A 26,290-nucleotide genomic window follows, 5' to 3' on the forward strand; every position below is an offset into this window, starting at 1 on the left:
AAAAGCTTTCAATGCATTGCCTTGAAATGATGGAAAAGAAATGGGGAAGGGGGAAAAGTTCAGCACAGTGCATCCAACAGTTGTGATCCAGCCAGAAATTCCCCCCCAGAACCTCTTCCCTTAATGCCCTGGCACTGCCCTACAGGAGCTGGGGGAGGCTTCAGGTGATGGAAGGCTGGGAGAAGCGCTGGCTCCAGCGGGTTGCAGGCTGCAGGGTCCCCAAAGTTTAGGTTAGAGGGTGGTGAGTTATGTTTCTTTCCATTTTTGTTAAGCTTGGAAGCCTTTTGCCATCACCAGACACACAGGAATTTGCAATATCAAATACAGGAATAGTACAGAGAAGCATGTGACAGCAAAAGGATTCATAAACGCAGGGGGGTCCATAGCAAAATAGCAACATCTCGAAATACAAACAGCCTCGTGTTGGGCGAATGAACACTCACCTGAGTGTCACATTGAGCAGTGGCACACAGGGAACGGCCACTGCTCTGTCTGGACTACAAAACCACCGGGGTGATGACTAAAGAGGTCTGGATAAGGAATTTGCCATTCAATTCTCTCCGGGAATGGGAATTGATATAAAAATATAGAAACTCCGAGGAGGGGACACCGAGCGCTGCAGGGGACCAGGGAGGGGGATGTCTCACCTCCGCCCCCCACCACCCAAAAGCAAACCACCAGCTACTTTGCTCGGGCTGCACACCCCTGCTGCCTGTTGAGCCAAGTGGGATTGTCACATTAACGATAGCTTCATTTATAAACAATACATTTAGGGAAAGCTTTTAAATACAGCAATCTGTGAACCATTGGTAAGCAGTAAAAACAATCTGCGCTGGGAGTCGTGCGGTCCCTCCTCATCCTCCTCTTCCTCCTCCTCTCACCAGGTGCTGCTCAGAGGACGATGTCTTTTAGTCTCCGGGCGCCGGGTGAGTCCTTATCCCGGCGCTCCTGCAGGAGCGGGTTGCCCTCCTGCCCACCGCTCTCACTGTCCGCCCCACGGGGCTCTGCCTCCGTCGGCCGGGAAGGACCAGTGTTCCCAAAGGGCTCCCGTTCCCTGTTGCCGGCGCAGTGCCCGGCACTGTATGGAGCCGACGGCTTGCCGGCCAAAGGGCTCTTCAGGTGGAGGGGCGAGGTGACGGGGCTGACGGCCTCGCAGCCGTTGCCTGCCTCGCGGACGGCGCCGCTCACCTTGGGGCTGCAGGCGGCCGGGTCCACCGTTCTTTTGCCTTTGGGGTTGGCGAGGCGCTCCTCGGCCAGGGGCTCAGCGCCCTCCTTGCCGAAGGTGGCGAAGGTCCTTTTTGTGCTGCAGTCTGCGTAAGGCTCCGCGTCCACCGCCGTGGCCTCGATGGACAGCGCGATGACGTTCCTCCCGTGCTCCGGGGACTTGGTGCGGCTGGGGACGGCGCCGCGGGGCATCCAGCACCGGTCCGAGTGGCCCAGGATGCGGCACTCCTCCCTGCAATGGAATCCTTCGCTCTGCTCTGCGGGGAGAGAACACAAGGGGTGGTGAAGGGAGGAAACCATGCTGTATCCCAACCTGCCCCACCGAGCCAGGCGCTGGGCATCACTCCAATCCCATGCAGCAGCCACCTACCGAGCAGCAGCTACCCTACCCTATGTAGTTCTTAAGGCAAGGCTTGGAAGAGGGATCTTTGCTGCTGTAAAGGCTGGGGTTCCGTTTCCAACAGGCTGTGTGGCATCTGCCACAGCCAGACATGCAGCCTAAGGAATGGTGTCGGATGTGAATCCATCACCGCAGAGCCATCCCGCCTGTTGAGCCGCTCTGAGTCAGCAGGTTCTGGGTTTAGTAACCAGCACTAAAAGCCGCCCTATTTTAAGCTTGGTTTGATGTGGCATTTAAGCTTGACTTTTTGCACAGGGGAGAAGAAGCAGAGGGAGGAGGGGGGGTTCTTTTCTTCCTGGTGTATATGGGTGGTTTCAGTTTTTGCTCAGTCCCCACTGACCTCCCACACAACGGAGGCTTCATAACTCTCCGTGACTGCCCACTCCACTGAAGATTAAATGTGTCATTCCCAGCGCTTGGACTTTATTCATAGGAAAGCAATAAAGATCCCGTCCCTGGACTCGGGGCTGTCCCGACACCACTTCACAGGGTTGAAATATGGAGTGGTGATTTAACCCTTCCCAAGGACTTTCCATACCCAGGTCTGAGGTGTCCTAGCCAAGTGGAAACTCTTGTGCCTGGTGCTTGTGTGCATCCCTGTGCTGCCAGCTGATCCCAAGGGACTGCACAGCCTCAAACCCCCATCATGGGTGGACAAACGGGCTCAGGGAAGCACACAGGCTCAGCCAAGTGCAAAGCTCAACATCATAGAATCATAGAATGGTTTGTGCTTGAAGGGAGCTTAAAGCTCCTCCAGCTCCAACCCCTGCCACGGGCAGGGACACCTTCCATTAGAGCAGCTTGCTCCAAGCCCCTGTGTCCAACCTGGCCTTGAGCACTGCCAAGGATGGGGCAGCCACAGCTTCTCTGGGCACCCTGTGCCAGTGCCTCAGCACCCTCATGTAAGGAACTTTTTCCTTATATCCAAACTAAATCTCCCTTGTTTCAGTTTGAATCCATCACCCCTTGTCCTATCACTGCAGTGCCTGATGAAGAGTCCCTCCCCAGCATCCTCGTAGCCCCCTTCAGACACTGGAAGCTGCTCTGAGGTCTCCAGGCAGCTTCTCCAGGCTGAACAGCCCCAGTGTTCTCAGCCTGTCTCCATATCGGAGGTGTTCCAGGCTCTGATCATCCTCGTGGCCTCCTCTGGACTTGCTCCAACAGCTCCATGTCCTTCCTCTGTTGGGGACACTGTACACAATACTCCAAGTGGGGTCTCCTGAGAGCAAACCCAGGAGTCTCTCCATCCCCAGCCTTCGCTGAGCATCCAACCACCGAACACCACAGGCTGCTTCCCAGTCTCGACTTACAACTTCTCTTTCATTTGATAAGTACTTGTAATCCCAGCTCGCCCTCATAAAGCACAACCTTTCCCTACACAAAGATGGAGCTCCTTCCTCCCATAACCTATATACACGCAGAGCAGCATTAAAGCACTAATGCCACTACCCACACGAGACCGCGCTCGGTCGGTGCCGGTTTGATGGATGGAGGGCTGTGAAGGTGCAGACTCAGCCTGGCTTTCCTTCCTGTCTGCCTGCAGACGGCTCATTTTGATGCTCTGTACATCTGTGTGCATAACCTCCACTCCTCAAACACATTGGTATTTCCACCACATTCGAGCACTAGGGCGGCTGATAAAAATTCTCAGCACATAACACAATGCACCAAAATATGAGCAGCTTAACACTTCCCGAGAATAAATGAGTAAAAGGCAGACCTCAAAACACAGAAAGAAAGGAAGGAAAAGGATGTTTTTAAAGGAGAAGCCAATTAATTGAAAACCCCATAGGTAAAACATCAGCTTTTTCTCTGCCTCAGAGCAGGGACTCGGTGGTGCGGAGCGTGGCTGGGTTTGGCAGCCACCTTTACAGCTGTTTGAGGGAAGGATGCTCTGAGCCTTACATGCAGATCTGCACCGAGATACAAAAGCCCACACTCTCGTGCTTTGATCCCCTTAATTTCAGGTGCTTGAGCAGAATGGAGAGGAAGAAACACCCAGAATGATTGCTCAGGAAGTGATGCTGTCTGCCTGTTTATCCCCAGCCGAACTGCAAAAGGGGGCACAGGCACACAGAGGTGTGTAGTGTGGCTGTGAGAGCACAGGACTTGGTGATGGCTGGAGGAGTGACAGAAGCATCTTGGGTTCTCATCCCCAGTGAGACACTGATTCTTTGTGCTGCGTGACCTTGGGCATGTGGCTGGAGCACGCATCACTTCAGTCTCTCCACAAACATGGAATGCTGGATCCAGACATGTGCTGGGATGGCTGGTCCAGTGTGGGCATAAGGGGATTTGCTGCTCCTCACCTTCCTCACCCAGCATCATGGCTCAACCCCAAATCCATGGGACTACTGCAGCAGAGGCAAACCCCAGCCTTGACCCGTTTATTCCAAGCTGGCTCATTTTAGAGTTAAAAACAATGATTACTGCACTGCAAGTGGATATTCCTCAAACCCGAGAAAGGGACCTGTGCTTTAAGAAAGGTTTTATTAAAGACCACTGGTGTGGTACCTATCTGCTGGGGAGCTGATAAGCTTTGGACACCAAGATGCTTGTAACAAGTCACACCAGTGGCAGTTGCAATGCAAGCAGGAGAAGAGATGAGAAGTATTAAATCATACCATTTCAATTGTTTGGTTTAGGAAGGGAATGTAACAAGTACAAAAGACATTGGGCTGACAGGCAGAGGAGTAGGAGCCACCATCCATCCACACACCTGAAGACAACAGGTCGCTCTATGGCATATTCTGCCTCACTGCTCCTGTCCCCACCGCAAATCTCAGCTTTGGTCTGTAGGGACCACATCCCACATCCTGCTCCCAGGGACAAGACATGTCCAGGCTGCCCAGAGCAGCAGGGCCAGCAAAGAGCTCTGAGCAGCAGCTGCTTCTCTATGGCAGAATAAGGACATTCAGCTACCCACCTTAACCCTGTAGTTGATATAAAACACTATTTCTACACCACAAGCACGCCCCATTGATACACAGGAACATCACACCACTCCTCTGCTCTCCCAGGTCCAAAGGAGGGAAGCTCAAAGGGGTCTAGGCTCCTCAGTGTCCTGAACCCAAGGCTGTCATCTCGCATCCTCCTCCTGTGCAAGAGGAGCTGCTGCCTCAAAGCATAGGCAGGCATGGAGCTGCTGTTCACTTTGCAGATAGGTCTGACTCACCCAGCCTCAATGGCACCCAGGACGGTCATTCACATACACAGGCTCTTTATTGTACTGTTCTGCCTTGGTTTTTACCACTTTAACTATCAGAAATAGGACAACAGGAAATTCTTTTACAGCCCTGGACCTGCCCTAGTCAATACAACTGCTACTGTCGTATTGTCTGCACTGAAAAATGCTCTCAGTGCAAGAAGCAAAACCCAGGTAACAACTACTGCAGGTTCCCACTGATGGCAGGGCTTGAGGGAGATGGAGTGGGGCCGGGCAAGAGGCAAAGGGAGGAGGAAACCACAGAGGGACAGCGCTGGGTGAGCATCACCGCAGCTTTGGTGATGCTCTGCAGTCACCTTATCCTGAAAAGGGGTCCCCAAGGAACCCAATGCACCCAGCTGGCAAATACTGAAGGGGAACACCACAGCCCAGGGCTGTGCAAGCCCCACTGAGCTGGGCTGAGCTCTTGGGAGCTGTGACAAGAATGCTATTGCAAATCTGGCTGTGGGAATGCCCATGTTGCACATAGGTGGTCCAGAGAGATGCCATACATGGGTGATGGCAGTGCCCAAGAGGTCCTGCAGCAGCAGTGTCCATATTCCAGCCTGTCTGCCTTGTTTCAGAGCACCTTAGGGCAGGTCCTAAGGTACAAAGTATCCTGGCAGAAGCCTTGCCATCAAATGAGCAGTTACTCTGAAGTCAGGCTTGGCAGACAAAAACGTGTCACTGCGAAATGTAAACTCTCAGATAGCAAATGTGAAATAAACTAAACCCAACAGCCACCTCTGGAATAAACATGCTCCTCAGCAAGTACAGCAAAACCCATGCTGAGCTCCAGATTTCAAACCTGCTCTACTCGCACCTTAGGGGACCAGCACAAAGACAACTAATAACAAGCCCCAGCCAGCCCTTGTGCTGCCTGCAGGGTGTGAGTCAGGCTGAAGGCTGCCAAGAACTGCAGGAAGACGTGGTGGGAGATAAACCACCATGAGCAGACACACAGCCCATGTTACTGGTGGGGAATGGGAGCTGGGGACAATGGCACGCTGATACAAGAGGCAGGGAGGTGACACGAAACACTAGGGCTGCCCCAGTTCCTGGGGCTGAGTGCTCAGCTGAGACCCTCAGCACTTCCCAATCCCACTTGGCCAACAGAGCAGGGAGATGCGATGGATGCTAAGAGCTGGAATGCTCCAGGAGGAGCATGGGGTGGGCACTGGAGCAATAGAGCCTCCAGCACTCGCCTCTTTAAAAGGCAGGATTAATGAAAATCCAGGGTGTACAAGTGCTTCCAACCTCCTATTCAAAGCCTGCAGCATCCCTGCAGCAGAGCAACATGAAGCCAGTGCGCAAGGCACCCATTCAGCTCTCAGAGCAATTGAATTATCTCCAGTGGAATCTCAGCACTGGCCAAAGAGACAAAGTTAAATCGTAGCAAGGTGCAAGTGCCTGGGAATGTAATATTCCTGATAAATGGGCAGACGACATGTGCTGTTATACAATCTAAGGTGCAATTTGGGCGATGACAATAGTCCCTGGAGTTTCCATTTTCAAAGAGCCGCTCAGTTCAATCCAATCCCTGTCAGAGCAGCTTTGCTGAGGTGAGTAAGTAGAACTCATTTGTGCTATTACAAGGGAAGCAAGGAAAAGGAGCGGAGGAGCCACTTGAGAATGAAAAAGAAGGAAAAAAGAGAAATCACAGCCCCATTGGGATGTGCTGGGGGTGCACGGGTGAGCAGCTTGCCGGAGCAAGGCATGCGTGTCCATCCCTTGACCAGTACCACAGGTACCCTTGTGCTGGAGCGTGGCTTTATCTCCACGTTGGGGTGTTTCTCCAGCGACCCTGTGATTATCCTGCAATCAGGATGACACTGCTCCTGGGTACAGCAAACAGCACGATCATTAAAAAATTCATTTCAAAATCTTCCTAGAAGCTAATAAATTTTACAGCAGTTTCAATCCTTTCTCATTGCAACAAAGAAAAGCTTAGTTCCAGACAAATTAAAAGTAAATTGATTGCCTAAGGGGAATCTATTCAAATATCACTTTTCCATGTTCGAAATCTCTTCCTGAAACAAGAAGAAGAGGAGAGCCAGGGAGAGCCGGCACGGGAACGGTGTGGAAAAGCACATCATTAAACCTCAGTTCGTGGAACCAAAGGGAGTAGGGGGGGAAAATCAAACTTAAAATAAAATGCAAATGCCTCACTGGGGTGCGGGACTAACGTTTGTGATGGAATTGATGAATAATAAATAGGAATAAATAGTAAACACGCAGGGATCAAACACTGCTGATGATGTTTACTCATGGTTAGCCATCTTTCATGGACAATGCACAACTGCATTATTTAACACGCCCCTTCCAGCTACTTTGGGGGGTTCTTTTCAACTCCCAGCACCTTCGTTTGCTCAGGGATGGATGCCACAGGGCACAAGGCACATCCCCATTGGAGCCCACCTACCCTGCATCCCACCAGGAGCTCGGAAGCAGAAACCCACTGCATCACACTCCAGATAACATAATAAGCTCGAGCAAAATACAAACAGTCCCCAGCCATGGTTCATCATCTGCTTGTAAATTAAGACTCTGCACCTCTCCCTTATCTCCTGTAACAGCATAACATCAGGAAACAAGAGGTGGGGAATAGTGCATTATATTTTTGACCTATGGGCTTTTACAGAGCCTTCTTCACCTTCCCTAATAAGAAATCTCTAGTCAGTGTAGAAATGTAATCCTGGCGTGGCTTCCCTTGCACAATGCTCCGAGGCTGCTAATAACCGGGGACAGTGACGAATGCTCTTTAACGCAACAAGGAGCCTTTCTTTCCCTCTCTTTTGCTACTGTTTGGGATTTATGCAAGCTAAAAAATGCTGTCTTTTTAAGCCTGCATTGTCTGTCCCAACGCAGGGGGTCAGCAGTGCTTGGGCAAAGCAAATGTCTGCAAGGAATTCTTTTAACAGAACAAGGGATGCGAATTAGATTAATTTATCAGGCAATTGCTGATAAGGACCCATGGCTGAATGCAGCTCATGGGCAGCCCTTCTGTAATGGTCAAGAAAGATGTGATGGGGCTCGCTCTGAGCTTCTGCACGTCTTCTCTCTTCCCCTGCTCTACATGACCATTGATAACACCATTTCATCTGCCATTGATGCCTGTATCATCAATGAAGACTGACACATCTGTGTCATCAATGAAGACCGCACTCAAGACGGCTAAGGATAGGTTTGATGCAGGTGGGAAATCACCTTCCTGGGCATGCTGAAGCCTTGGGATGAGAAGGCTCAGGGAAGGAGGGCAATCACCCAAGACAAGAGGAGCTGGTGTCTGGGCACGCCATGTGCTGCAGTGGAGTCAGACCCAGAAGGTATTACAGGCTGAAATGCAATTTAATGCTGGCTGCCCCCCTTTATCCAGGACCACGGGCCAATCCCCACCTCATTCACAAGGCAGAGTTAATTCCCTTTCAGAGGGCCAGTGGAGCACACCATTTAAACTCCAATTAATCCTTCCCGTAAGTGGTCCGTAGAGCTCATGATGGCCCCTGAGTGGCGGGGATTTCACCTCTGAAACTCCACTAGTCCTGTCTCAGTACAGGGCTCATTAGCATCCTAACTGATAGGATGCAGGATCTGGTCCTCAGAGAGGAGAACACTCCGGGATCCGACAGACCTCTTCCATCTCAAGCCATTACAGCTCCGTAATTCATCGGCACAGCTCCCATTAATGCTAACGGCAGTTACTGCACGAGTGCAGAATACAACCCTTTGACTTCATTACTGGAATTCAATTTCATTAACGCTGGATACAGAGGGATTGTCCTAAATACACTCTTTCTTATATTTTTTTCATGTTAATGTAACCGTTTGATTATATTATACCCTGCAGAGATGGAAACATTTCTAGTCTGTTTAAACACATTTCCCACAATTGGGAGCAAAACTTTGTCTCCGTTTATGCCTTTGACACCAGCTGCCTCCTATTTAATGGGACTTTAGTCACTAAAGCAAATTAATCCAAAGGTTACTTTTCTCTGCTATTGTCAGGAAACAGACAAATGCACCCATTCTGGCAGGGTAACGTGGGACCAGCCAGGCAGCCACGTTCCAAAGGCAGCAATAGATCGAATTATCACCCTCTCCCATTCAAAATTAGGCATTGCTCAGAAAACAGCTACTTGATAAAGATCCAGCAAACCAGGAACTGCAGTCAGGGGAGATAAGAAGCAATTCCCAACTGCTTGTACCAGGCCAGCTCCTGGCCCAGTGCCTGTCGGAGCAGCGTCCCTGCCCTCACTGCAGCCATACCCATGTACACCCATAGTGAACGCCTGACCGCAACCAGCACCAGAACAACCCATCCTCATCCTCTTTCCACAGGGATGCACACGATGCCAGTAGGAGCAGGGATGCTAATGAGACCCCTGCCTGCTCAGCTGCCCAACACAGCTTTCCCTTCCCTAAGAGGTGGCTGGTGCTTCCATACAACAAGTAAGAAATAAAGGAGCCGAGGTTCTAAAGGCTGATACATAATTTACTCCTATTATCAAGATTAAATACATCTTTGCATGCTTAGCATAAACCAACTGCCTTTCCCCAGCTTTCTCAAGGACACGCACAAACTTCATTATTATCTAAATAATCAAAAGAGGATTTCAATGGAATATTTAACTGTCTGCCTACTGGAAACTCACAGCCTCAATCTAACACTGATCCTCTGTTGTCCTTCATGTAAATATCGTTGGGATGTCAGCCAAAGCCTAGGGAAGTGAGCTTCATCTTGGTGGATGGGAATCTCTCGTGTCAGATACAGTCAGCCTGAATAATGAGACCTACAGCTTGCCAAAACCTACAGCCTCGCTGTCTGTTCCAGCCATTGAACGCGCTCAGAAACCCAGTGGCACCAGCCCAGCAGTCTACAGATCCCAATCAACTATCAATAGCTTAAGTGTAAGTGATTGTGTATGAAGTACGAGCCAAATGTGTTTCCTTTTTCAGTTTTAGGATCTCCAGTATTGTTATTGCACCAGTAATGCTTGCATGGAATTAATCATAGACGTACCCACAAGGCAAAACATTCTGAGGAGCTCTTTGTACTTTGTGGAAGTGCGCAGCTCTGAAGAGCAGAAGGAGCTGGAAGGCTTCCCAGCGTGATGGGGCGTTCCCCACCGTTGGGAGATCACCAGGGAATTAGGGAATTTTCCCCTTTTTTGCTTTTTCTTACCCAAAAGCATTGGCTGCCGGCTGCCTCCCGTCATGACATTGACCTCTCACTTCTCCACCCTGGAGCCCACCAGCATCCCCTCCTCCCTGGTGCTCTACTTCAAGTCTTATTCAGATGAACACAGCGCTTTTCCAAGCTGGTGGATCCTCCCCTTGGAAGCACAGGGATGCCCTGTGATGAGATGCTGGCACAGAGTGGTGGGAGCACCAGATCTGCATGGAGGTCTCAAATGAGGCTCCAGCTCCAACAAGGATACAGTGACAGTAGAGGAATGCCAGACATGGGTTACACTGGCCCCATGGCCACCAAGACAGATCGTGGCATTGCCAAAGCCTGGGCATTCAGCCCATTTAATTCAGCCAAAACTTTGTTCTAGCAATTAAGGTTACCTTCATTAATTAAGAGTGTGATCATAGGGCATAAATATGCATGTAAAACTACTATGAGGTCAAAAGTCAAATCTGAAAACTCATTATCAGTTTCGGGCAACTACATTACCTGCTAGTCATGGACAAGCTCAATTTCCAGCAATGCAGGTGGGGTCTCATCCTATCTGATTCCACCCATCTCATCCCCTGGGGAGAGATGGAGAACAAGCCCTCGAGTTTGCCTGGGGCTGTAAACTGAAGAGCTGCAGGGAGACAGCTGAACATCAGGGATGGAAAATGACCGGCTTTCCGTGGCCTGTGTAAGTACTGCAAGGAGCACTCCATGGCTCCATCCCTTCTGGCCAAGCCGATGCCAGCCCTTGGGCACTGATGCTGAGTCCAATGCATGCTGCCCAGGGGTTCTGCCAGGACCTCCCTTGCTGTGATTCCAATGCAGAGGGCAGAGGCCGCTGGACCACAGAGGACATGTGCCCCAACCTCTGCCTGCACAGCCTCGGATGATTTCCGACTGCTCGGAGGCACATTCCTGCAGTGCTGCCCCGAGGTCAAGCTGGATTGTGTTGGCTCCTGGCCCTGGTTCACAGGGCTGTCAGCTAAATTGCACCACGGCATCTTTACTCCTGGTGATGCTGTGACAGACAGACAGAGCCCAGCTGGATTCTCAAAACCTAAGCACTTTGCGACACTGACAGGCAAGAAAAAGCCAACCCACATCCCTCTTAGTCTGAGCAGGCTTTATCTGGAAACAGCCAAAGCTGGTAGGTGTAAAACCCCACAAAGTCATTCCTCCTCAACCACTTTTCTGACCAAACCTTTTAACTGTCACTGGGAAATAAAGAGCGATAGGTACCAGCCCCAGCTGGCGTTACCTGATGAGTCTAGTCCCCACCACATCCTTAACGCAGCCTTGCTGCAAAGGGATAAAGCAAGGCTGGGATGACTGAAGTGATTTGGAGCTTTCAGACAGAGTTAGTGCGAGAAGAGTCAAGTTCATTACATTGGAGTTCACCACAGGGCTTGTGGCAGCCCAGAAGATGCTGATGCTGAGGCCAGGCGCCCACTTTGGACCACCATAAGTGGGTAGGTTTAATCCAAACATGTCCCTCTGAGGTGGAAATCAGCCTGGTTTCCCCCTCCCTGAGCAAAAGAAGGGGATGCAACGAAAGGCAGGCAGCGTGGTTCTGCTGGAGCCTCTCTCTAGGGACCCACCCTTGCTGTCTGCAGCACACAGATGTAATGCTGCCTCTTTGCCACTGCACGCCCGCCTCGCTTCTGAAACACTTACACATGCAGCATGCATTAGAATTAAAAAACCATTAAACCTCGGGAAGCAAAACTTTGACAGGATGCATAATATACTAACTATAATTAATTAAATTGGATGAGGCACAGGGGGACAAGAGAAGAGTGGATGGAGACTGTTCTTGGAAAAGGGATGGTAACACACTAATGTTCAGCATGTCCCATTAAGTAAGAAACAGCCTTGGAAGAGGTGAGGATGAGTGACAGGGGCTTCAAGAGATGGCACCAGCCAGCTGGGCACCTCGGATGCATAAGAAGGTGATAGTATGAAATGCGGCTCTAAAAAGGATATAATGAAAGTGGAAAAGGCACCCAAGAGATGGAAGAGCAAAAACGCTATGCAGGTTGCTAAACAGCAATGCCCTATCAGTGACAGCATCCTCCAGAGAGCTCCTCTGACCCACCCCACCAGGGCTTGGGGTGATGGACCAGCTTCAGCACCCAGCACCAGCTCCTCAGGGCCAGCACAGGCATCAGGGCAGGGAAGAGGAGATTCACCCTGGAAAGCATCTGTCTCTCTGTGGGGTTATTCTTTAGTTATTTGTAGCCCTAGGCATGGTTCCATAGCATGGGTAGCGCCCTGCAGCATCTATCCCCTTCGGCAGGAGCTGAGCTGGGGTGGGAAGCAGCAAGCAAAGCTAGGGCTGGGCATCAAAGGCATCCCTAGTCGACACAGCAAGCAGAACATGATGAGACAGCCACAACCTGGCTGTTCAGCAGGACAAAGTTTTAACAGGCTTAACAACAGCATCAGCACTGATCATTAGGCAATTACAACTGCTGAAAGTTGACAAAGCACCAGGACCAAATGAATTATCTCCCCAAATCCTGCAGGCAGGAGCATGGAAAAGAGAAAAAGTCATCGTCAACAGCCTCTGATAGCTCACCAGGTGCGGGAGCAGTAACTAAAAACTAAAGGGCTGCTTGTTCACTTGCTGTTTGGAGCGATAAAAGGGAAAGGCCAGGAAATGAGGTTTGCAAAAACACTCTCATCATTTAGGGAGCGGCGGGAGGGAAGGTCCTGGAAACACTGATACAGCCAGGACTGCTCGGGCCCTGGGGACGTCTGATTCAGTAAGGATGGAGCTGTGTGCGTGCAGAAAGAGAAGGCACATTTTGACTGGGGGAGTTCACTCCTGAATCATCCCCAGCATGGTTACTTGCTCCATCCTTCACATTCCAGCACTGCCCAAGGGATCTGCAGAACTCAATCCATGTAGGACCATGGTGCCTCCCTGCTCTGCTCCCTTGCAAAGCAAGGGATGCTCAGCTTTGTCACGCTGCGCTTCTCAAGCACAGCCCTTCACTTTGAGTGACTAGGCATGCTTTTAGGAAACACATGCAAATGTGATTTAAAGACTCTAAAGTGATACAGAATATATCACATCCCTTGGGTACCTGTTCCAGGGGGTAATTATTCTAATTCCTGAAATCATGTGTCTCATTTGCAGCTAGAATTTTCCAAGGCAAGCCTCCATCCCCCAGCATCCTCTGCCTGGCTCTGAATCAGAGAGATGCTCAGCAGCAGATGTCATCTCCTTCAGTTCACTTCTGAACACAGATGACCGATGTCTCAAGTGAAGTTCAGAGAGCATCCCCTGAGGATGCCATCTCTCCTGGGTCCTATTACAAGCCCAATGGTCTCAGCTGAAAAGAGCCCTGCTGGACTCAAAAGGCTTTGAGTCAGGTCTTAAATCTCCGGCCATGCATTTGGAGAGAGAAAGCCAATGCCTTCAGCTATACCCAGAAACTCCTGATGCAGAACAGCCTCCAGGAAGCAAGGGGACATCTGTGCACTGATAAAGCATCTCCTCTTCACCTGCCTGCCCTAGCTCGGTGGTCCCTGCAGGCACATCTATCCAGTGTTAAGGCTTGAAGGGCTTTATATAGTGAATGGATCGAACATACCTACCCAGAAGTCTGACAATGAGGAAATGGGAGATGGAACTGTTCATTTTACTTACTTGTCTTCATCAGTGTGAGGTTCCTGGATCCTAATGGGTCAAAGTATTTACAGGAATGACTATCCTCCCACAAAAGGACGTGTAGCTAAAGGGTGGAACAGATACAAGGATTTCTTTCGCAAAAACGAAAGCGACTTCCCAGAGCCCAGCAGCTCACCAGATAAGAGCAACCCCAGAGGCAAGATGAACATCTTTATGAGGCTCGGAAGTGCCCAGACAAAGCAGAGCTGAAGGTGGAAGTAAGTGACAAACAAGGCAAAACATGGGTTATACTTGAGCTGTTTGTGTCTCCCTGGCACTTGGATGAGCTGGATACAAGCATCCCGGTTACCTGTTTGCCTGACAGCACTGAAAGGAAACAAAAGTTTGGAACAAGCCAAACACATTCAATTTGCCTGAATAATTTAGGCTGCTGAGTTATCATGTGCCTCATGGACTGTCATCGAGAGCGGCTCTATTGCAGAGGAATGATCCGTAAATCAATGCATCCCAGGGACCAAACTAATCAGAGAGCGGCTGCAAAAGCACCGCCTGTCACAACAGATGCAGGACATGGAAGTCAATGGGTGAGTGCCATGAGGCAGATGCAGCCTCACGCTCCAGGGATGGCTTCTGGGAGCATCGGGAAGACACGGCTCCTGCTGAACCGTGCTGGTGAGCAGCAATGGCAGCAGCATGAGCAGCTCAGCTGGTAAACACAGACAGTGAAAACCAGAACAAAGTCCTGTATATATGTAGAGGTATATACACATAGTGCCCACACAGGGACCCACCTGAGCATGCTAGACCCTCCCAAAGGTATGTATGCACATTACTAATGCACCTACAGTTCCCAAACACACATCTGGCTCTCTAAGCTTTCCTGAATTACTATTATGCACTGATTTGACTTCAGGTTTCTAGCTCAATTCCTCTCCCCACACAGAAGCTGCCCCTTTATACCTCCTCACTGAGCTGTATCAAATCCAGAAGCACAGTTAGCAGAGTTGGGAAAAGCCATTCCTCTCACAGGGCAAATCCGGAGGCTCCTCACCTGGCTGAGGAGCAGTTTGGCTGCTAAACCAGCTGGCTGAGAACGTGCCCAAGCAGGTGAGGCAGCACCGTCTGTTCTCCTTGCACCAGCCACCCTCCTGCCTCAATCTACAATGAAACTGATGCTTCCAAAGCAGTCAGAGGGAATCAAGTGCTCAACAACCTTCATAGAGTCATAGAGTCATAGAATGAATCCCAGAATGGTTTGTGTTGGAAGGGACCTTAAAGCTCCTCCAGCTCCAACCCCTGCCACGGGCAGGGACACCTTCCACTGGAGCAGCTTGCTCCAAGCCCCTGTGTCCAACCTGGCCTTGAACACTGCCAGGGATGGGGCAGCCACAGCTTCTCTGGGCACCCTGTGCCAGCGCCTCAGCACCCTCACAGGGAAGAGCTTCTGCCTAAGAGCTCATCTCAGTCTCCCCTCTGGCAGGTTCAAGCCATTCCCCTTGGCCTGGCTCCAGAGCAGAGCTGCTCCAGCCCTTGCAGCATCTCCATGGCCTCCTCTGCACTCTCTCCAACAGCTCCACGTCCCTCTTGTGCTGTTGCCTCAGACCTGGATCAGGACTGCAGGGGGGGTCTCCAAAACCAACCACCAAACCTCCAGCACACACCGAGCAAAGTCTCCCCCCTGGAAAGGGCCAGAAGCAGATGCTCAGAACCCCACGGGACCAAGCACCTCTCACTTGGCAGCCAGTCCTGCTCCAGGGAACCTCCTGTTCCTGTCCCCACACCTCCACCCATGTGCTCGAGTAGCTTTGCGGTGTGCAGCTCCCCAGTGCTTCCGCAAGGCACAAGGTAGCATCTGTGGTGACATCTCACCAAATGATCCAAGATAGTTTTCTCCAGCTGGGACTGATTGAATGTAGCCTGGGCACCGGATGATGTGGGAAATCAGTCGTAGCCGAACACAAATTGCATGCATAGAGGTAATTACTGCAGCACAAGGTTGGTAGCACCACTACCCACATGACAGTGTATCTCAGCAATTTTCATTTCCTATTGCTTCAATTCAGAGAGGAGTTTTTGTCATCTTTTATTTTTTTATGGTTCAATTTCCTCCTTTTCCTACAGGGACCGACATTAACCCAGGATTTCTCCAGGATAAAGCTCCCCTTTCGCTCCAGCCATCCCACATGTGGGATATCCGTATCCAGATGTCCTCCCATTTACACCACCCAGACCTTGAGCCCAACCCATCTCACCCTCATGCCTCTTCCCTGCCCCAAGTGTGACTGTCACTGCCTGAAGGTGATGTGACACAGTGGGGATCACTGGTCACCCGCTGCCAGCAGTGGGTATTGGTAATGGAACACAACATGCGAGTAGCTAATGAAGCTGGTCACAAAGCAAGTCATTCTTCGCACTTGAGAAATGGTGAAAATAAGGAAAATGGAGTAAAAAAGGGTTTCTGTTGAAAAATAGAAACACTGATGCTGAGAGTAGGAAAGCTGATCATTGCTATTACAGAAACTCAGCAGAAATAAGGCCATATCATACTTACTGTAATTACACACATTGTGGCCAGCACAAATCTATAATATACTTCCCATAAAGAACTTATTTCCCAAACAGACACAGGATTAAATGCAGGATGGAGAAGGAAATCACTGAGCAAGGGCAACACAAACCCATGCGAGCCCTGGCACAGCTTCTGCTGCACAGCCCAGCCCGCTGCACCTCGTACCTGCGCATCTATGTGAAGAAAGGCAGCCAAACTCCTTCCTAATTCCATGACCCATTTAAACCTACCTGCTCTCTCACATTCATATATGCTGTATGAGAAATAAAACATAGCGCTTCCCAGCTTTGAGTGGCAGCACTTCCCTTAAGACGGATAAAAGCTTCAAGTTCTCTTTGCTGTTTGGTGCCAGTTATTACAGAGTTTTGACTTATATATTATTACATAGATCACTTAGTAAAACAACCTACATACACACCCAGTGGTACAGCTCCCATTAGCAGTTATCTGCTGGAACTGAAGCAGTTTAGACACTCACCCATAGGCACCGATGGGTGCAGCCAGGGGAGATGCAGTTCCCTGCCCTATATACAGCTAAGTGCAAGTGCAATTAAGGGTTACTGTCAATGCACTAAGTTAATTGCACCACATTTTGAGGGGGAAAAAAAACCCAACTTGTACCAGCCCTATAGAGATGCTGGTCCAGCGCCATACCCACTGTTTCAACACAGCACAAGGGGATTTAGGCTGATGGCAACCCATGCCCAGAGGCTGCTCCGAAGCTCACCGTACCCAGGCAGCACACTGTTTGCGGTGGTGATTATTCCTTTAATAGAGGACCCTGTATTTTCCAGCGGCTGCCAAATTGATGCGGGTTGCCATGGTAAGCACACACTTTCCCATTTAGCAGCGTAAGAGACAGCTTTGTCTAATTCACTGATTTCAGATGATTTCTCACCCCGAGAGCAAGTTACAGGAGTCACCTGTTGTTTAGTCAATCTGGCAATTTTAATTAGAATAAATTCAGATGATTCCTCTTTGCAACACTTAGAGCTGCTCTGCCACCGGAATGCCGAGATGTCTGTAAATTATACGGGCTCCAATCACATCTCCTTCTTTTTGCTGTTTTAATTACAGTAGCATCGCGGCATTAATCATGTAAGCCTCTGTTAAACAAGCAACAGCCATCCTCCATCATAATTAAAAAGAAAGGCCAAGCAAACAGGAGCTCTGGAGTTTAGCACATTTCCTCTGAAAATTGTATTTTGACTTCCGAGTTTCCCAAACACTACTTTTATTCGGCTCTAATTAGTGCTGTGAAGGAAACACCAAAAGGTTAATAAGAGATGGTTAGTTTGTAATGCAAGTTTCCTGGTGCCAGCCCCAGCAGTTCAGTCTGTTTTCAGAGTCATTAACGATGTAGATTGATTACAGGAGGAGATGGGGAAGTGCTGCCTTGCTGCGTTAGCAGAAGGTTTGGTTTTATCCCTGTACCTTCCCTACTGTTAAATACGATGGCCATTACCTTGACCATTTTGCTAGCCTTAACTGCTGTGAGACACAAAGTGTTAATGGTTTCCTTAGAGGTTACTGGCAATGGGAAGGAAAAAAATAGTCGATGTGAGCCTTTTTTGGGCTTGTTTACAAGGGAAAAGGAAACTGCAGACTTGACTGAGCTGTTTATTTATCTTAGAAATACTTGAAACCCAAAGTATTGAGCAGTGGGTTTGGACAAGGATGCTCTGGGAGAGCCAGGGTTACTGAACACCAGCCCGTCCTTCAGCTGAACCCTGACTAGGATCTTCTCTGCTTGGGCTGGAGTTTAGGAGCAGTGACCAAAGCCAAGCACAAACAGAAGCTGGAAGTCTCTAATCACAGATATCACTTCTCCATAGCTCCCCTAAATTGTTCTCCATTCCCCAGCAAAAATCTGGGTAAGCAGTAACTAAATTGGACAAAATCTCATTAAAAAGCAAAATAAACCACGCGAAACCCTCCAACTTTCTGGGTGGATCATTCGTCCATCCTAAACCTACACAACGGGGCAGGGAGCCAAGTGTTAATTTTCCTCACAAAGTTGCCAAAATGTTCACATCTGGTGAGTGTTTTCTGTGCTGGGATGGCAAGGACTTGAGGAGCTAAAGGCTGTTACTCCCGTGACCCTGACCTGAGTGACTTTGGTGATGCAGACATTGCAAGAATTAGCTTTGAAGGAAGGAACCTGAAAACCGAAGAAAGAGTGCCAGGAATGTGGGATATATGATAATGCTTCTTAAGCAAACAAAGAAGCTTACACATCTGTTTGCTATTTAGCTTTGCCGTTGCAGAAAGGGCTTGGCGTTCATTTACTGCTATGGCTATGACTTCAGTGTCACCCCTGCCCCACCAACAGTTTGCAGCAAGGAAACTCCAAGTTCTCCAAGCTGCGCTCAGTGCTACAGAGCTGTGAACCTAAGGAAGAAGTAACACAAGGGATCTGTTCGTGCACGGATTAAACCTCCTCAAGCGACTGCAGTCTCATTCTGCTGCAACACAACAACCTGACCCACAGCCCAACGCAGCTACATTCATAGCCATGGATGTAGATACCAAAGATACTACATTGGGTAACGATAGTGGGCGCTGGGGAGGATGGAGAGAGCGTGTACAAAGCATCAGTAACCACCACGCAGCCATGCATGAGCTGACTGAGATGCTCAATACATAATCATCTAAAAGCATAGGAATCACAAGACAAGCAACTCCTCTTCCCAAAGCCCAGCTTAGCCGCTTGTCATAAATAATCCTTCTCTGGGGTTTCAAAGTACTGTGAGAAGCTGCCTGCTCCCTCCAGGCTGGCCACTGCAGGAGCACCACTGAGCTCACCAAGGCTGCTGTGCTGAGCCATCCACACCATAATACACAAATCAGAAGAGCTGTAATAACTGACATTGCCCTGTAAAGAAAGCTTACAGCATTTATCCATCTTAAGGGATGTGCTGCCACTCACACACGGATGTTGCACTTTGTCTTGTGCTGCATATATGCATACAAGAAAGAAGGTATTTTTACTAATTTGAAGAAACTCCCAGAGAAATGCAGCTGTATTTCCAAGCCTCCAAAGCCTTAGAATATGTCACTTAGGTCTTCATGTACATACAGCTCTACAGAAAAGCTTTTCTGCAGAGTAAAAGGGAGTTGCAGGTGGAACGACTGCTGGAAAGCAGCTTAAAAAATCAAGTTCCTAATACCTGTGTTTGCCTCCAGTTAATACCATTAGTCATGTTCTCAGTTCAAGACTGAAATGCACCCAGATCCTATGGAGATGAGCATAAGAACCAATTGGAATACTCTAGATAAAGTCTCATCCCTGAAATGATGATGTATCTGAATAATTTGGGATGCAACCAGCAAGAAAGGTTTCAGTGAATATCCTGTTCCTGGCTCTCCTTCACATCCAAGCCTACTCCTACACCATGCGATAGTACAAAGACTTAATGTAAGCATTTAAACACAACCCATTTCTATACAAAGAAGCCTTCATCTTGCTGGAGTTTATGAGACTCGGGCACAATTAAACCACCTGTGTGAGCAAAGTTCCTCAGCTGTGGCAATGTATGCAGGGTCAGGTCTGAGCCGATGACATGCCAACCTTTACTGCTGATCTGGCACCAGGGAAGTGGAAGTGATGCTTTTAGAAGCAATTCTCTGTAAAGACACATCCCTGATGTCGCTTAAAAACCCTCTCGCTTTGATTTTTTCACTCTTTTATGGCTGTGGTGACTGTTCCTTTTTTGTGATTAATGTGTGTTTATTGTTTGTCTGTTTTCTTTTGGAGCTATTTTTACCTTACCCAGTGAACCACTGCTTCTGTGATTCATTGAGTCAATGTTTTTCCTTCTACAACTGATGGCACAAGCACTGGCCAGCACTGGGAATTAAGGTAAGTTTGAAATCTGTTGCTTCTAACATTAAAACCACCTACGTAAACTAGCTCCTTTCTGATGTCTATGCTGGCATAGAGCTCCTATGACCGATAGAGGACAAGTACGGCTCTGGATCAAAGCAAGTGAAAAAGGTAATGGAAAACATTTAAGGAGATCTAGGTGCCCGTATCCATCCACAAAACAAGCCAAAATGCTATGTTGGGAAGAGAGAAAGGGATTTAAAGAAGGAAAAGAAGTCCCAGTATGAGCAAAACCAAGGGAGGAATAACTACCTGAATGATAAAACAGAGTATCTAGCCTCAAAGATGCTAATTCAGGTCCTGAGGGATCTAATCAACCTCTTTGTTGAAGTAAAGATAAAACTTTTTGACAGCAAATGCTTTCTGATAAAATGGAATTTTCAATTACCCTGCAGAACATCTGCTCCGCGCTGCCATTTCCCGGGAAAAGCATTGCCACCCTCTGCAGGGTTGGAAACGTCTCACACTGAGATTCCCCCATTCACTCCTGATGGCAAAGCTCCTGTAGCCCCCAGATCACCCACCGCTGGGCACAGAGGTGATGGTGGTGGTGGGTCTCCTGCCTGGCACCTCACCTCCTTATGGAAACCAGGGTTTGCTCCAGTGCAGGACTTTGAGACAAAGTTACACCAGGACATGGAGAAAACCCACCCCACACTGCAGCTCAACAGGGCAAAGTGCTGGGTCCTGCACTTGGGTCATAACAACCCCATGCAATGTTACAGGACTGGGGAAGAGAGGCTGGAAGCTGCTCATGGGAAAGGACCTGGGGGTGCTGATTGATGGAGTTGAACACGAGCAGCTTGTGCCCAGGCAGCCAGGAAGCCACCAGCATCCTGGCCTGGATCAGCACCAGTGCGGCAGCAGGGCCAAGGCAGGGATTGCGCCCCTGCACTGGTGATGTCGCGCCTCGAATCCTGTGTTCAGCTCTGGGCCCCTCGCTACAAGAGAGACATTGAGGGGCTGGAGTGGGGACAGAGAAGGGCAATGGAGCTGGTGCAGGGCCTGGAGCACAGTGTGATGGGAACGGCTGAGGGATGTGGAGAGGGGTTTAGTGTGGAGAAGAGAAGGCTCAGGGGGGACCTGATGGCTCCCTACAAGTGCCTGAGAGGAGGATGGAGCCAGGAGGGGCTGGGCTCTGCTCCCAAGGAACAAGGGATGGGACAAGAGGAACCGGCCTCAAGCTGCACCAGGGCAGGTTTAGGTGGAGCTGAGGAACAATTCCTGCCCCAGAGGGTGCTCAGGCATTGGAACAGGCTGCCCAGGGCAGGGCTGCAGGCACCGTCCCTGCAAGTGTTCACACACCGTGGAGCCAAGGCCTCAGTGCTATGGGGTAGTGGTGGCCTTGGCAGTGCTGGGGAATGGTTGGACTGGATGAGCTTAAAGGGCTTTTCCAGCCTGGTTCATTCTGTTTTTCTATGAAACAGGCCAAGATACAACAGGCGACCCCAGGATTTATCCCCGTTCTCCAACCAGCTTCTCCATCCAACCCAAAACATCACTGAGACCTAAGAGCCCCTTGCAAACCTCCCTTTTTCAACCAATCCTTATGGAAGTTCAGCTGAGGACGCCATTAGGGCAGGATGCACATAAACTTCCAGTAGTGATTAACACCTCCCCAAACAAACAGCTCAACAGCAGCCAGGCAGCGGGGCAACGGCACAAGGTGGAGCAGTGCCATGCCGGCCTCCCTCAGCATCCCATTTGGTGTCAATTAGCAGGGGAAGGAAAACAATTCCAGGCCATAATGAACTCCAAATTGGGCACATATTAGAGCAATTAAAGGCATCTTTTCAACTGATGAATTTATAATCAATAATTAAGATCCTGAGGTAAAAAGGGACTGGGCAGAAGTCCTGCTCCCAAAATAAGGGACGTGGCTGAGCTCCAGGCAGTATTTCTGATGACCTGCTGCTACCCACTACAGCTCAACACCCTCTGTGCTGTGGTTTGCCATTTTTCTTGGAATCTAGGTCATTTCCAAAGGGAAAGAGAGGGCTCTGCCAGCAGGACTGGCAACTGGTGACACTCCCACCCCAAGAGTGGCACCAGGGCAGTGAAGGACAGTGCTGATGCACTGGTTTAAGAACACTAAAGATGCTTGGACCCATCCATGCCTCTGTCTGCAGGAAATCCAGCTTCTCAATAGGCAAAGTCTGGAGGGACAGGTCCACACTAAGCCCTTCAGCACCAGCACAGAGGGATCATCCTCTACACCTGATTTCTGCCAACCAATGTCTTCCCTTGGGAAAGCCAGGACTACCCACAAGCGAAGATTCCCAAATCATCGGGATGAGGTCTGAGAGTTGGCCACTCACAAAGGACCCGTGGTGTTGGAAGCTAAGATCCAAGCTCAGAATGGGGTCACCTCATTGGGCACTCAGGCAGGAGATCACCAGCATCAATCAGCAAACTCTGATGACTCTGCCACCCCATTCCTATGGGATTACATGAGATGTGATTCGGGCACAGATGGCAAGTGAAGGCAAAGCACAGTGACAGGAGCTGCCAGGCTCAGGGATGTGGTCAGCCCATTGGCCCTGCACATCCTTGGCACTGAACTTGTGTTTCCTCCCCACCCTGCCACTCTGACCCGAAATGGGATACAAATTACCATGCCCAAACCGTCACTTTAATCACGCGGTTATCACCATCATCTCAGCATCCTGATTTTCCTGATTATATTCTGCAGTCCCTGCTCAACAAATCAGCTCAGAAAATATTCTCTTTAACCTTCCTTTTCAGCTTCTGTGACAATAACGGCTAACCTCCCCGCCTGCTGCTCCCCTCACTGCTCCAACAACACCCTGACAACCTCAGAGGTGAGCTCCTCTTGCTCCTCCACACAGGACATGAAGAACAGGACCCACGTTGCTTGTGGCAATGCAGGTTTCCTCCCCAGAATAAATCACAGCCAAGAGCACCAACCCCCGGCCATTGCAGCCAGACACACAGGCTGCCTTTGGAAATACTCTTGATTTTGGGAGGGTATTTTAGATGCAATGAGGAGTTCACATTCCAATGGATTGCACTGTCTGTATTTCCATCTGAGTCCTGCGACGAGCTCTGCCTCCAACTCATCCCCTTTAACTTATTTGCATTGTTATCTGGTGCACAACAGAGCCAGCACGCAGACTTATCACAAATGTAATCCCTGTAAAACCCTATCTGCAGCCCGTGGAGACTGGGGGCTTTTTATTTTTGCCCAAGAAATGTGACCAAAAAGAATTAGCAGACGTTGCTCAGACCATTCAACGGGACAGGAATCAATTATGAACATTCCTGCTCCTACAGTCCTCCCTGTCTGCAAAAAGCATCTTAGGAGACCCTCTCCTGATCAGAATGAAAGAGCATTCCTTTGTAGCAGAAGAATAATAAATGATAGCTATCAGCCTGCGTTCTCTGACACGCAGGATTAAGCTGCCACTGTACACTTATATAAATGTTTAATTCTTTTCATCTCTGGCCACAGTAGGCTTGTCTGGAAATACATTATCGCTGCGGATGCCATCCCTCTCCAATTAGTGCGGCTGGCAGCGTGGAATGGGTGGGTGACCTCCACGTTCCCCTCCTCACAGAGTCTTACAGGGTTAACTATGGCCATTTAGCAGACTCTATGGAGAATTAATGCAGAGATCAGCTCCTCTCCAGAAGGAAGAACTACATTCGGTGGCACAGATGGCAAGAACTCTCTCTCCCCCGTTTGACTCTCTTATGACAGCAAAACAAAGGCTTTTAATGATGTTTACCATGAATTGAATTAAACAGCTGAAGACCAGTACATAATCACAGCATTTTGTTTTCATATCCTTAAGTCTTTTAGCAGTGGGGCTTCCAGTTGAGCCTCAGCTACAGCTTATCTCAAGATATAGCCAAGCGCCCCGAGGCTCCCCAGCACCAAACCACATTCAGGCTCCTTAATTGAAAAAGACAGGATGTTTGCATAGGATGTCTGCATCCGTCAGGCATTAAAAGTGACAGTCATGCCCAAGTACAAATGACGGCTTGGGCTCAGCTGAACTCCTCTGACTTCTTTCCCCCAAGCTAATACCAGTCTGGTTTTGGAGCAGGACATCATTCCTACACATGGGGATGTGAAAGAGCTGAAACCCTGCTGTCTATTCAGGGGAGAAGATACAAACCCTGAGCTAATCCCTTATGGGATGCCTAACTAATTGCCAGCATGCTCTGATGACCTTTAGGAAAAGTTGCCTGGACAGCATGTGGAGAGCATGGTGAAGGTGAACTGTGTGAGTTCCAGAGAGAACCACCGGCATGGACCAGCGCCAGCCCCTGCAATTCCTGCCCTAATCCCAACTCTGCCACTCGCTGTCAGGCAGATGCTCAAGGCCTTGGATTTGTGCCTGTGAAACAGAGGATAATCCTAACTGCTTGCTTACCTGACAGGCATGGAGTGAAGATTAACTTCTGTGTACCCAGCACTCAGCATTATCGCCAGCAAGCACTAAGCATCCCTAATGTGCACCCACCGAGGCAGCACCAGAGCCACCACCGAGGCACAAGGGAGCTGGGGTGATGCTGGGCAGCCCCACAGGACACACATCAGGTGACTCACCTTGCTCGGGCCCCTGGGACCCCATGGAGGGGACGCTGGTGTTCAGCACGTCGTTGACGGCCGTGTCGCAGTAGAGGCCCCGCTGGACGTCATGCTCGCTGTCCGTCTGGTCGCTCTCCTCGTGCCCGCTGTCCTTCAGGCTGTTCCCCTCCAAGTCCTTGAACGTGGAGCTGCTGGGGGAGGCACAGCTGTGATTTACTGGATGAGACGAGGCGGCCCCATCACCCTGCAGCGAGACCTGCGGTGGTGGCACGGCTGCCACCTCGTGCTCTGCAGGGACAGGGATGTCCCCAGCATGGGGGCAACCTGCTCTAGTGGAAGGTGTCCCTTCCCATGGCAGGAGGGTTGGAGCTGGATGAGCTTTAAGGTCCCTTCCAACCCAAACTAGTCTGGGATTCTATGAGACCTGCACCCACGGGCTGATGTGGCGTGAGAAGACGTGGCCTGTGCTTCAAAGCCCCAAAGAGCTGGAGGTACTCATTACTTTGAAAAGCCCTTTTGTGTCTCCACGGAAACCAAGCAGACCACCTACCATCTGATGCTTTGCAAAGCCACGTGAAGGGGGGCTCTGAAACCCATCTAAATTGGTAAACCCTCAAACATGACTTTTTAAGTAAAGATGTCCCTGTTGAAGCCACTGACTTTGATTCCAGGCGACATCAAAGAGTTTTTAAGTTAAGAAAGCACTACAAATATACAATGCATTTGTGTGTGCATGGATGAGCGAGAGAGGCAGGCAGGCAACACAGGGAAAGTACAAATAGATTAATTAAAGTGCTTGGGTTTGAGGAGATTCACTCACCAGAGATAGGAGAGCTACAGCATCTTCATATAGACAAAGGATGAAAATGATGCCACACTGTGTTACAGACAGTATTTCTTGTTCTTAGATGTCTGCACAGCGTTCCAACACCCCTTGTACTCAAGATACAAGACAAAGGGGGGAAACGCTGTCCTCCCCGGAACTGCTGTTCAGCAGGCACAGGCAACCCGTTACAACGCATTTATCTTCCCCGCAGTGAAGCAGACGGGAATGCAGCAGCCACACGACACGTCTCTGAAGGATGGGCAGGTCTTGGGGAATCAGCAGCAGCAGCAGTTCCCAAACAATACAGCCTGGGAGCAAGCCCTGCTGCGGCAGCAGGAGTGCCACTTGCCTTTATCTTAGGTGTGAATGAGGGAAGATTAATAGATTTGGGGTTTTTCCCTGTGCCTGCAGGATGTGGCGTGGGGCGTCTCTCTCACAATCCCATTAGCATCCTTAAACACCACGAGCCACGCAGGCAAATATACCTGCCCTTAGCTAGCAGAACCCGGGCTGCTTAAACAATGTGCTCATAGCTCCTTGTATTTTAAAGATGTAAAGAAATGGGATCTCAGCCAGGCAGATAATTGGATATTTTTCCTGCTCGGATCACATCTCCACAGTTGAGGGATGGCTCCTGCTCTCTATTGCACCCCTGCTACGCAGAGCGCCCGGGTACAGGCATGGGTACAGCTTGGTGGCTGCACACCTCGGCTGGTCCATAGGGAGAAGAGGGGATGGAGATGGGTAAAGAGCTGCCGGCCACGTCCTGCACACATCCTGCACAGGCGCTGCACAGCCGCCTC

The 26,290-nt window shown here is 49.8% G+C and overlaps 1 protein-coding gene across 2 annotated transcripts in view; it reads right to left on the reverse strand.

Moving 5' to 3' along the window:
• Positions 1–891: 891 nt before the first annotated feature.
• Positions 892–26,290, reverse strand: part of PCDH19 (protocadherin 19) — a gene marked incomplete at both ends in the record, with an annotated part of 53,786 nt that continues 28,387 nt past the window's right edge. Inside the window, 2 exons of one of the 2 annotated variants that reach the window (XM_080624772.1) lie at positions 892–1,481; positions 24,680–24,849. In XM_080624772.1, the coding sequence (XP_080480898.1) occupies positions 892–1,481; positions 24,680–24,849 (760 nt within the window). Of the gene's footprint in view, positions 1,482–24,679; positions 24,853–26,290 lie in introns of both variants that reach the window. The other variant, XM_080624771.1, reaches the window with a different exon arrangement.

Source organism: Psittacula echo (assembly GCF_963264785.1).
Source record: "Psittacula echo genome assembly, chromosome: 8".
Classification (NCBI taxonomy): Eukaryota; Metazoa; Chordata; class Aves; order Psittaciformes; family Psittacidae; genus Psittacula; species Psittacula echo.